At 38.4% G+C, this 12316-nt stretch overlaps 1 protein-coding gene and 1 pseudogene across 1 annotated transcript in view; one reads left to right on the forward strand and one right to left on the reverse strand.

The window, feature by feature from the left end:
• The window catches only part of DNAH12 (dynein, axonemal, heavy chain 12), a 225301-nt gene that overhangs the window by 21995 nt on the left and 190990 nt on the right, over positions 1-12316 (forward strand). The window contains exons 11-12 of the mRNA XM_006892286.1: positions 695-873; positions 6638-6773. Coding sequence (XP_006892348.1) covers positions 695-873; positions 6638-6773 — 315 coding nt within the window. The remainder of the gene's footprint in view (positions 1-694; positions 874-6637; positions 6774-12316) is intronic.
• On the reverse strand, positions 10905-11641 carry LOC102875690 (annotated as a pseudogene).

Raw genomic sequence — 12316 nt, forward strand, 5'->3', positions numbered from 1 at the left:
AAAAAAAAACCAAACCCCTACAAATGATGACTATAAACAAGGACCTTGCTGATGGAGTACACAGAAAATAAATTTATCTGTGGAAATAGATGGTGGAAAAGCTCAATATCAGTGGTCAGAACAAGACCAGAAGACTGTGGAACGCGTATGCAAGTACAAACTGAAGCTAAAGAAAATGAAAACAAGTCCAGGAGAGCTGAAATATGACTCTGAGCTTACCCTACCTGAATTAAAAAAAAACAAACAACAAACAACCTTAAGAATAATGACAGTGAGTTGGACATTAATGAGTTGTGAGATGACATCAAAGACCAATTGTTAGTGAAAAGATAAGGTGGGGCAAAGGAGATTTAATCCAGAGGCATGCAGTTTGAATCCACTGGTTGCTCTGGAGGAAAAAGATGGGCAATCTTCTCCTCTATACTTTATAACCTCTGAAAACCCACTAGAGGGTCAGCTATGAATTGATTCCAACTTGACAACTCATAGCAACACATACGAAGTAACAAAAGGGAGAATTTAGTTACTTAACAAGAAAATCCCAACTTTGCATATTTGTATTAGATGACTAAGAATGTAAATTATAGGAAAGTAGTATAAAATCACTGATGAATTAGGAAATGCTATGTATTTTCCTCTTATGTCACTCATATATTTAAAAATTTTAAATATTTAAATGTTTTGTTTCTTAAAGTTTGTAGGATCATTTTTAAGTCTTGCCTCAGAAATGATGCTTTTGCCACAGTGGATTCATTTCCCCATGGTGCGTTTGGATTGTGATGATCTAAAGACGGGTCTGGTAAAGAAAGCAAAATCTCTTGCAAATTCACTTTTAAATGACATAGCTTCAAAACACAGAAAAGAAAATGAATGGTAAGTAACTAACTCAGAATTATAAGCTTAATTAAATATGTACGTACATATATACAGACATACTTTTTACCCTTTTCCCAGCCTAGTACATGTACATTATCTAGTTATTAATCTCCCCTCCTGTTACCCTCATTACCCAGCCATAGCAACAACCAAAAAATATATTATTGGTTTGCTTTTTTAAAAAAAACCCCATGGATGTGCATACAGTAATTGTCCTTTTGTGTCTGGCTTATTTTGCTTACACTATTAGTTTATACTATTTGAGATTTTGCTTACAAAGTCAGCAGGGAGCTCTGGTGGCATAGTGGTAAGGAATTGCACTGCTAATTCACAGGTATGCGCTTTGAATCCACCAGCTGCTTTACAGGAGAGAGAAGGACAATCTCCTGTGCGATTTACCGCCTCTGGAAACCCACTGGAGAGGTAGATCTGGGTCAGTTCTGACTTGACAGGACACAACAGCAACAATTTGAGAATTAGCTTTAAGGAAGACAAAGATGTCACAACAATAACAAAAAAAAGAAACCAGAGTTAAACCAGTTCTTGTGTGCTAATGGAAGGGACATAGATTTTTCTGTGATATTGGGAAGATTCTGATTCTAATATTTACTTATTATGTGTTTCTTTTTATTATCTGTAAATTGGAGAATAATGCCTTCTTCACAGGGCAACTAGAAAATTGGATCCATATGTTGGTGGTTGCCCTGGAATGTATTATACAACTCTTTTAACTTGTCTCACACTGATTAAGTTTTTTTCTTTTACATTGTGTGTGTGTGTGTGTGTACCGTCAAATCAGATCTGACTGGTACAGGAGGAGATTGCCCCTCCTTTTCCAGCAGAGCATCTGGTGGATTCAAACCACTTACCTCTGGGATTGCAGTTTAAATTCTTGCCACTAGTCTACCAGAGCTCCCTTGATTAAGTTTTGACTAAACAAATTTTGGAAAATTTTGTCAAGATTACAAAGCTAGGAGATTCAATACATACACGTCAAGATTTATTAATTTTCTTTTTTATTTAAAAAAGGAAAATCATATCATGTTGAACCTGTATCAATAAATGGAGATGAATAGCAGCTTTTATCTTTAGACAAAATGTCATCCAAATGTTCAAACAACTTATCATTCAACACATTTAACTTATTTGTTATCTGTCTGACCTTCTAAAGTAAGCAATCTGTAACTTCCATAAGGATTAAGACTAGTTTCATAGATATATACACATATGTGTCTTCTAGCACAATGCCAAGAACACTATATTCCCTAAATATAGTTACTAGGTTTATTTTCCCCAAAGCAATTTGATAAAAAAATATACTCTGAAATTTGAAAAATATTAATTAGAACGCTGACTTTGCTTTTAAAATTAGTTTCATGACTTTGAGCAAGTTAATTTCTCTGAAACTCTGAATTTCTGGTATACTAACTGAAAAACAGTAGCTGCCTTTCAAGACTAATTCAAGATTGTTGTGGTTATTATATACCATCGCGTTGCTTGCGACTTATAGTGACCCTATGTACAAGAGCCCTAAACGCCTTTCTATCCTGTGCCAAACTCTCCATATCAAACACACTCATTCCGATCACTCCAATCACAGAATTGATCCATCTCATCGAGGATCTTCCTCTTCTGTGCTGTCCCTCCATTCTCCCAAACATGTCTCTCTCCAAGGACCAGTCCCTCCTTGCAACATGCCCAAAGTATGTCAGACAAAGCTTCAGAATCCTTGACTCCAAGGAGCACTCTGGCTTCACCCACTCCAGGACCAACCTGTTTGTTCTTCTAGCAGTCCATGTTGAATAACAGTCTTCTCCAACACTACAGCTCAAAGGCATCAATTCTCTTTCTATCATTCTTACTCACTGTCCAACTCTCCAATGCATAGCACGTAATTGTGAAGACTATAGCCTGGATCAGGTGCACCTTAGTCTCCAGACTTATGTCGTTGCTCTTCAGTACTCTTGAGAGGTCCCTCACAACTGACTTTCCCAATGCAATTCATCTCTTGATTTCCTGGCTGCTGTTACCAAGAGTGTTGACTGTGGAGCCAAGTAAACTAAAACTGTTAACTACCTCAATCGCTTCACCATCCATACTGATACTGCCAGTTGGCCCAGTGATGAGAATCTTTGTCTGGTGTAGAATGTTGTTGTTATTGATGGTTGCCGTCCAGTCAAGCACGACTCATAGCGACCCTTTGAACAAAAGGCCTGAAGCCCTTCCACAACCATCACATTTATCAAAGTTCACAGAGTTTCCAGAGGCATGCTGTTTAGGAAGTGGATGCCACTCCTGCTTCCATATGGTATAGAATAGACACCCAGTAAGTAATATGTTGTGCTTTGTGCTTTGATTATGACTCATCATGACCCTATGAACCCTGTTCTACCCTATGCCATCCTTATCTCTGACATAATTTAGCCTATTGTTACAGTCACTGTGTCAATCCATTTTGTTGAGAATCTTCCTCTCTAAGGTTGACCCTTTAGTGTTCCAAGCATGATGTCTTTTTCCAATGACTGGCCCCTCTTAACAAATATGCCCAAAGTATTTGAGACAAAGCTTCACCATACTTGTCTTTTCTCGAACACCACATCTTAAAAGGCATTGGTTATTCTTCTGTCATTCTTACTCATTGTCCAACTTTGAGATGCATAGCAAGTAGTGGAAAAGACCCTGGCTTGGATCAAGTGCACCTTAATCTTTAAACTGACATAATTGCTATTCAGCATTTTGGAAAGGTCCTTGACGCAGATTTTCTCAATCCAACACATCTTTTATTTCTTAACTGCTGGTGCTTAAGGGTGCTAATTAAGTAAGAAGAAATTGTTGATATTGCCTATTGATCCAGTGATGTGGATTTTTGTCTTCTTGATGTTGAGATGTCATGTGTAGTGCAGGCTGTTTTTGATCTTATTCAGCAAGTGCTTTAAGTCCTCCCCACTTTCAGCAAGCAAGGTTGTATCATTTGAATAATGCAGGTTGTTCATGAGTCTTCCTCTGATCCTGATGCCTCATTCTTCGACATAAAGTCCAACTTCTTGAAAATTTACTCAACATACAGATTGAATAGCTATAGAGAAAGGCAACAGCCCTCATGCACATTTCCAGATTTTAAACCATTTCAGTGTTCTCTTGCTCTGTTTGGATAACAACCTTTTGGTCTAGGAATAGTTTTCACATAAGTACAATTAAGTGTTCTGAGATTTCCATTCTTTTCAATGTTAATCAAAGATCATCTTAAAAAGACATTGAATTTTCTGGGGGCTATAATGTCATTAAATATTTAAAAAATGTCTAAACAAATATATAACTGTCAGAAGGTATTTATCAGACATACTTTGCACAGTAGTCTGATACCAAAGAGAACGAAGTATTAGATAATATCCCCTTTTTTGTGGAGAGACTAATGATCCTATTGAATGAGAGCAATGGTAATACCATAGTTAATAAAAACTCTCCTTGTTTTTAATGTGATTTTTAATGTTTATTTTTTTAGTGTTTATTGCTTTTTTTACTGAAAATACAATTCTACTACAGTATCTTATTATAAATGCATGATATCAGAGTAGCTGGAAAGTCCACTTTCCTCTACCACATTCATGCTATATAATTTGTTCTTAATGAAATTCCTCATTTAAGATGGTAACATCAAAAGGAAGAAGCGTGTGGCCCTAAGATATGTTTTTGTCGTTAGGTACTGTGTGGCGTTGACTCCTAGTAACCCCTGAACAACAGATGGAAATCTTGCCCTGCCTTGTCTTCAGTCTCCACCAGGCTCCATCCCATTGTTGCAGTCACAGTGTCAGTCCATCTTGTTGAGTCTTCATCTCTTTCACTGACCATATACTTTTTCTGCATCATGTTTTCCCCCAAGTACTGATGCCTCCTGACAACATACCCAAAGTAGCTGAAACAAAAATGTCACTGTCTTTGTTTCCAAGAACCACCTTGGTTTGTACTTCCTCCAGGACAGATTTGGGCTTTGGGGGATTTTTTTGGCAGTTCACTGGATAGTCAGAACTCTTTGCCAACACCACAAAATCAGACAGAAGCACTGAGAATGCCATTCAGGGGCCTTGATGGTGACACAGTAATGAGCTTGAATTTTGTCTGTGGAATCCAGAATCCACAGGTGCAGTAGCCCTATGGACCAGGGTTAGACTCAAGTGCCAAGATCCTGGCTTTAATATTTCACTAACTTTTGCTTGGTATTAAGAGTGTATGTGTGTCAGGTGGCAGGATGACTTCCCCCAAACTGCTCAATCTTCCCCACAGGTGGAGGAGCTAGCCTGCAGATGTGGGGAACACAGAAGGGCCACCTGGGGGAGCAGGCTGGTGGCTTGGGAGTCGCTGGGTCAACGAGTTGGCAGATCCCAGAGGCTAGTTGTGACTGGGGTAAGAGTGGACTGTTCACCATCACTATGACCCATCCAGTCATAGGGTGGATAAGTGGGGCCCGGCAAAGGTGGGAAAAGAATCCCTAATGACATTAGTAAACAAGGAAAATGAGTCAGTGGCCTGCAGAGCTTGGAGAGGATCTCCTTTAAGTACAAGAAAAACAACACATCAGGGAAATAAATAGAAAAGCCGGGAGCCTTGGGGAGACTGAGGACGGAGGGAGAGGCTTGAAGACTCCTCCACAGGCTTTGGCAAGGTCTTGTCTTGCAGGGCTGCAGGCAGGGATGCGTGGGGGCTGTGGACATAATGTGCTTCCCCTGAGGGCAGTGAAGAGACAATTTTTAGCCATGGAAATCTTACGGGGAGTTCTACTCTTATGAAAAAGTCTCTGAGGGTGCCTTTTGTTACAATAGACTGAGCAGGTTCAGGTTTGTTTTTTTTTTATCCAAAGTATGCTTTATATCACACTTTTCTGGCTATTCAAGGAAATGAAATCTTTTACTAGAGGTAACATTTATGCCCAATTTCATGGTAAAATAGAACATTAGTTTTACAGAATTTTGTAGATATATGATGTTTACTGAATGAGATAAAGTAAGTTTAACTCTTGGCAACAGCAGCCAGGAAATTAAAAGACGTATTGCAATGGGAAAGTCAGCTGTTAGGGACCTCTCCAAAGTACTGAAGAGCAATGGTGTCTCTCTGGAGACTAAGGTGCATCTGATACAGGCCATGGTCTTTGCTATCACTTGTTATGCGTTAGAGAGTTGTACAGTGACTAAGGAGGATAGAAGGAGAATTGATGCCTTTGAGCTGTGGTGCTGGAGAAGAGTATTGAGAGTACCATGGACTGCTAGGAAAACAAACAGATTCATCCCGGAAAGGGTTAAACCACACGGCTCCTTGGAGGTAAGTATTCTGAGGCTTTGTCTGACATACTTTGGGCATGTTGTAATGAGGGACTGGTCTTTGGAGAGGAACATCATGCTTGGGAGGGTAAAGGGACAGCGCAGGAGGGGAAGACTCTCTATGAGGTGGATTGATTCAGTGACTGGGGTAATCGGGATGGGTGTATCGGAGACAGTGTGATTGACACAGGACAGAGCAGAGTTTAGGGCTGTTGTACATAGGGTCGCTATGAGTCGCAAGGCACATAACAACAACAACAACAACAACAACATCATTTTAAAACATCTCAAGTAGATAAACCATTTTTTAGGATATTGCTATCCCTATTTCCCCATGTAATATTCACAATAATGTACAATTTTTAACTGTGACCCATTGGTATCTAACATCATCAAGTGTGATAAAACATTATCTACCACAGTCAATGTAAAGCAGAGTATTGTTTCAGTATTTGCAGTGATTTTGAAGCAATTAGAGAACATGCGTTAAAAATCCCGGAAACAACAGAAGAGATGATGGAACTGATAAATTTTGTAGAAAAAGCCCGAACTTATGGAGTTCAAGAATTGATTTCAAGGATCATGGTAAGAATCTTCATTTGTATGTTTGTGTAACAGTAGATATATATATATATATTCATTATATATGTATCTTTTCCATTATGATATTTGACATTCATGCCTTTACATTTCTCCCTCCCTGAGTTGTGTCTTTTTCTTAAAGATTTTAGTAGTTTCTTAAAATATTGTTGATAAATATCCTTTACTTCACTTTGTAAATTGTTGAAACTTGTACAGTTATTACTTTTTGAACCTTGTTTAAGAAATGTTTCCTATCTCAATGACATTACATTTCCCCCCCCTTAATATCCTCTTCTAGAATCTGTTTAGTTTTGCCTTTTCCATTTAGATTTTCATTTCTTCATAAATTTTATTTGTAAGAGTGAGGTATGATGCAGGTTTGACCTTGTTATTTTTCCATATAGATGCACAGCCCTGCAGTGATGCCTTTGGGAGTGGAACTCCTGTCTTTTCATGACTCTGGAGTATTTTGTGCTTGCCATTGATTGCAGTCTTGGCATTTCTCTGTCTTTCTCTGATACTGGAAAATATTTGTATTTTCATTCTCTGACAGGTTTCCATAAGTTCTGGTTTTGCCAGATTTTACTGTGTATATGCATATATTCCTACCATGCTCTTCATCAAGGTTTTTGCTTGGTCTTGGCCTTCAGCATTCCCATATAAATCTTAGGATTAGTTTATCACTTTCCACAAATTCCCTGTTGAGATTTCACTGAACTGATAATAAATGTGGAGAGAGAGTTAGCACTCTTGCCATATAAATTTTAGAATTACTGTTCACATCTCACAGTTGGAATTTTGATTGGGAATGCATTGAGTAGAGAGAATTGGCACATTTACATTATTATTGTTACATACTTCGAGTGGGAACTTACCCATAGCTGATGCTCCAGTGAGTTTTCAGAGTCAGTAGAGCACACAGGAGGAGATGGCTCATTTATTTGTTCTGTGGAGCACCTGGGAATTCGAACTGCCTGCTTTTGGTTGACAGTGCAGCTCCTTACTACTGGGTCACCAGAGTTCCCTACATTATATTATTGTTGTTGGGTGTTCATGATTCAAGTATTACTTATAGTGACTCTATTCACAACAGATCTGAACTCTGTCCTAGCCTTTGCCATCCTCACCATCTTTGTACACTTGAGCCTATTGCTATTGCTGCAGTCACTGGACCAATCCACCTGGTTGAGAGTCTTCCTCTCCTTAACTGTCCCTGCATCTTTCCAAGCATGCTGCCCCTCTCCAAGGAATAGACCTACACTGGAGGGTCTTCCAGTCAATTCAAGGGTTAGCTTTCCTTATCTTTTCAGTATCTCTCTGTGTTTTGCAATGTTCTTAGTAGAGCTTGTGTGCATCTTTTGATAGATGTATTTTCAGGTGCTTACTATCTTTTGCTGCTATATTAAATTATATCTTTGAAATGTTTCATCTTTTGTTGCCTGATACAGAAATATAGTGCATTAAAAATAGTTAATAAATGTTAATTTTGGAATAATTTTATATTTATAGAGAAACTAAGCAGATAGTGCTGTGCTCCCATATGCTGCCTTGCATAAAATTTCACTGTTAATATCTCACGCCAGTGTGGTGCATTTGTCATGGTGAATAAATATTGATAAAGCATTGTTCATTAACATCTCATGTTAGTATGATACACTTGTTACAGTCAATAAATTAATTAATACATCATTAATTAGCATCTGTAGTTTATTCAGGTTTCTTCAGTTTTTACTTAATGTTGTTTTCTGCTCCAGGATTCCATTCAAGAAACCATATTATAATTAGTTGGCATATCTTTTTATTTTTAAAATATAATTAAATAAATAACTTTATTTATGATACTTTAGACTATATAGCAATGTAAGCCCAGTAAATCCTAGCCACGGCATAACCCCTAGTCAAGACTCTTTGAAAAAAAAATCAAAGATAATAACATATCAGCAGAAAGAAATTTTTTCTCTCAATAGAGAATATAATAAATGAACATACTTCCCTGACCATGTAAGGCTCACATTGGGAAAATGTAACTTTCTTTTAAGGGGATCCCCAATTAACTAACTGATCAACCCATATTTAGAAAAAGAAATCCCATAATTAAAAAATAATAAATACCCTTCATGCCCAGAATGTTGACACAAGAAGGAACACCCTCTGTGAGTTCTGTCTCATGCTGGGTGTTAGTTTACCTATCAGCTTATGTGTCAAATCCATCCACATACCATTATGTTGGGAAGAATTACATGCAAAAGTCCTCTTATTCCTTATGGCAGTTTGAAGCCTATAAACACCACTGTGAAGAACAGTCTTCTTTCTTGGTGATGAGGGTAGGTGGTGAAAGTCTGCAGACGTCTGTGGTGGTTTAGACAAGGGAGGCAATGAACTTCTAAAAACTTAAACTTGAAGAGAATTCTGGTAGCTCATTAAAAAATTGTGTCACTGTCCAGAGATGACAATAGAAGTGAGGTGCTGGTGGGTGGAAACAGATTCTGCTATGCCTGCCTTTCACAGTAAAATCATTCTTTGGTGTACTGAAGTTTCACAGATTTGGAATGAATAGGTTTCATAGAACACAGCAATCCTGATTACCTCCAGCAGTCATTCTTAACCTTCTGATCACAAGCTATGGAGCATTTACAAATGAGGTTACCTAGAAAGTCAATTCCCCCATCTAAGTTTTCTCTGGGTGCGATTCTTCTTAGCTCCCAATATCAGACAATGAAGGTGATTTCTCAATGTGTTTTCACATGGGGCTTTTAGAAACAGATTTCACAGAAAACTGCAGCGTCTCCTCAGCTCAGCATCAGTTAGTCCTGATTCAACAACGTATAGTTTTGGGAACTGAGTGGCACTGGCTATTGAGAGGACTGTACAAACTCCATTTTGTGCCTGGCCTCCATCACAAGCCTGACCTGGGCCTAACCTTTAAAAAGTAATTCATTCCAGAAGTAGAAGAAGGCCATCAAAATTCTTATCCCAGGAGACAGCCAGTCAGGAGAGAAAGCAACCACAGGAGAGCAGGAAGGTTCTTGTCTCAGGTCAGCTATCTGTGCCTAATGTCCTTGTAGAGGACAAGAAGGGTGTACATGACACAGGAAAGGGCAAAGCTAGGCGGGATGTCTACCTAGGTACGAGCCAGTCACAAACTGCCACATGTAACTGTTCCCCTTCCCCACCAATCATGTTTCCAATTACCTCACCCTGGTTGAACAGCCCCATTGGACCTATAAAAAGGTCTACACATGCTCACCTAGGGGTCACCATTTTCTTTCAAATGGTGTACCCCACATGCTGGAATTTGTTGTGCGACATAAAGCACTCTGCTGTTTGCATACATGAGTTGGTGGTCTTTCGGGTGGTGATCTACGGATTTAACAGCTATTAATTTTTGTCAGGAAATGAATGACAGAAATTAAACAAACAAAAAATCAAAATAATGACCTGCTAAAAGTCTGTCATTCTTGATGTTTTCTGAATGGTACAATTAGTTGCAGTGTATGCTCATGATAAAAAAAAAAGCTTTTTTGCAGTGTCTGCCTTCCATTGACTTATAACTCCCCCCATGCTTAAGTTGGCTTGTCAGTATCTCTAAGAATTTATGAAGAACAGAATTTTCCTTGAATACCAAAAGAACTGTGGACATACAGTAGAAATCTACAGTATAGTCAGTCTATCAAGAACTACTGAGTGATTGCTTGTCATGAACCTAAAATCCACAAGAACTATTTTTATTTATAATTCAAGCTGGTGGCTGAGAGAAAAGCATCCTTTGAATGTAGTGAAACCTGGTTTTCTGAAGAGCCTTGCTGTAAGACTAGTATGCCATCAGACTTTCATTCAACATTATCCTGGAGGCACAGAAACGGCTCCTGATGGGTTTACTTATCTCCTGGAGAGATAGAAAGGAACTGAGAAAAGTTTTTTTTTCCCTTAAAACTGAAAATGGGGAAATGTGTGTTAGAAAAGACTATTAGGAAACTGTGGCTTTACCTTAGCTGGACAACGTCAGGGTCCATCAGTCTCAGTCTTGAACGAACACTACTAGTCAGACTGACAGGCAACTTCTCCCTCCAGATTTTGCTTATTCCAGACCAGGGCACAAAATCAGTGGCTGCCAAGAGTACTGGAAGTGTGCCATCAATGGAAAGCATACAGCAGCAACAAGATGGTACACAGGCCAATCACACCGCCTAGAATGAGTGAGTCCCGCCACTTCCTAAGGTTGATCCGTTGTATTAGGCTGTTCACAGCAAACTGTCCAGGGTGTTCATTTTGCTTTGAATTGACTTCAACATTCCTCTCTGTGAAGTCATACTTTCTTTTGTTGCCATAGCAATACTTAGTTTCTTCAATCTTTGATCCAAGTTTCGAAGGTGGTCATGTTCTTTCAAAAACAATTCAGTTCTTCTGTTGTTTACCCCAGACTCACTTTTATGTGACTCAATATCCTTTCTTACTGATCGCTTAAAATTCTCCCTTTCTTGTATTTCTGTAAAGTTTGCTTTGGTTTTACGGAATTCATGTGTATAATCCGGCAATATGTCTCTATGTTGCTGTAATGTATGCTTCAGTGCATCATTCAAGGAGGGGACACTTGCACTGTTGGTATATTCTGCCATTTTATCATTTACTTCAGTAAGCATTGCCAAACATTGTTCAATCTCGAGTCCCATCATTTCAAACAGTCTGTCTTGGCTTGATCCATTTAAAAGCAGTGTTGTATCAGAATTATTGCGTCTTCCGTCTCCGGCACTGTTGTGACTGTAACTGGTACACACTTTACTAAAATAAACTAGTTTCAGGTCAAGTTCATTCTCTAGCTGTCGAGTTTATTTCCTGAGATCTTCCCAGCAATTGCTGATTCCTGCCCCCATTTTTGTTGTCCAACGTCAGTCCAGACAAGAGCATGGAATCCTGACATTGTCTTTTTATTTTATTTTTTTTTTTATTTTGCAAGAAACATTTATTAATCACTGACTATGTATAGACAGGATGCTAAGAGCAACTAATGCAAAGATGAATGAAACTTGAACTTACCAAAAGAAGGAAGAAACTCAGAGTAACTTCCCTTTGATCTTGCTTTTTGTGATGCTTCGATAATTATCACAACGTCAGTTACCAAATACAAATATTTCAGGAGGCCTCTTGCCAAAGTTCACAGTTCCTCTGAACACCACTGAATAAAAGGGGTACCAATACCAATCCTGTAATTACTATTCCTGAAATGCTGTGATGTTTCTCTTTCCACATTTCTAGTAAAGGTCATGAAAATACGTAACAACTAAATAATAACAATAAATTTCAATAATTGCCCCAATGTAGGGCTCTAGAGGGAGAAGTCAATAAATTATTCTACTTTGTGCAATTTGAGGCACTTTATGGAAGTTGTCTTTGTTTAAGGAAAACATGATTACATTTTTATTACTTGTGAGTAGTGTGCCAGGCATTGTGCTATGTTTTTTTTTTCCCTATAATTATATTTTATTAATTTTCATAAACATTTACAGAGATTTTGGGCTTCCACTCATTCATTGTTGCACTATTCTCTC

Source organism: Elephantulus edwardii, unplaced genomic scaffold, assembly GCF_000299155.1.
Source record: "Elephantulus edwardii isolate Elephantulus edwardi_28Jun2011 unplaced genomic scaffold, EleEdw1.0 scaffold00113, whole genome shotgun sequence".
Lineage (NCBI taxonomy): Eukaryota > Metazoa > Chordata > Mammalia > Macroscelidea > Macroscelididae > Elephantulus > Elephantulus edwardii.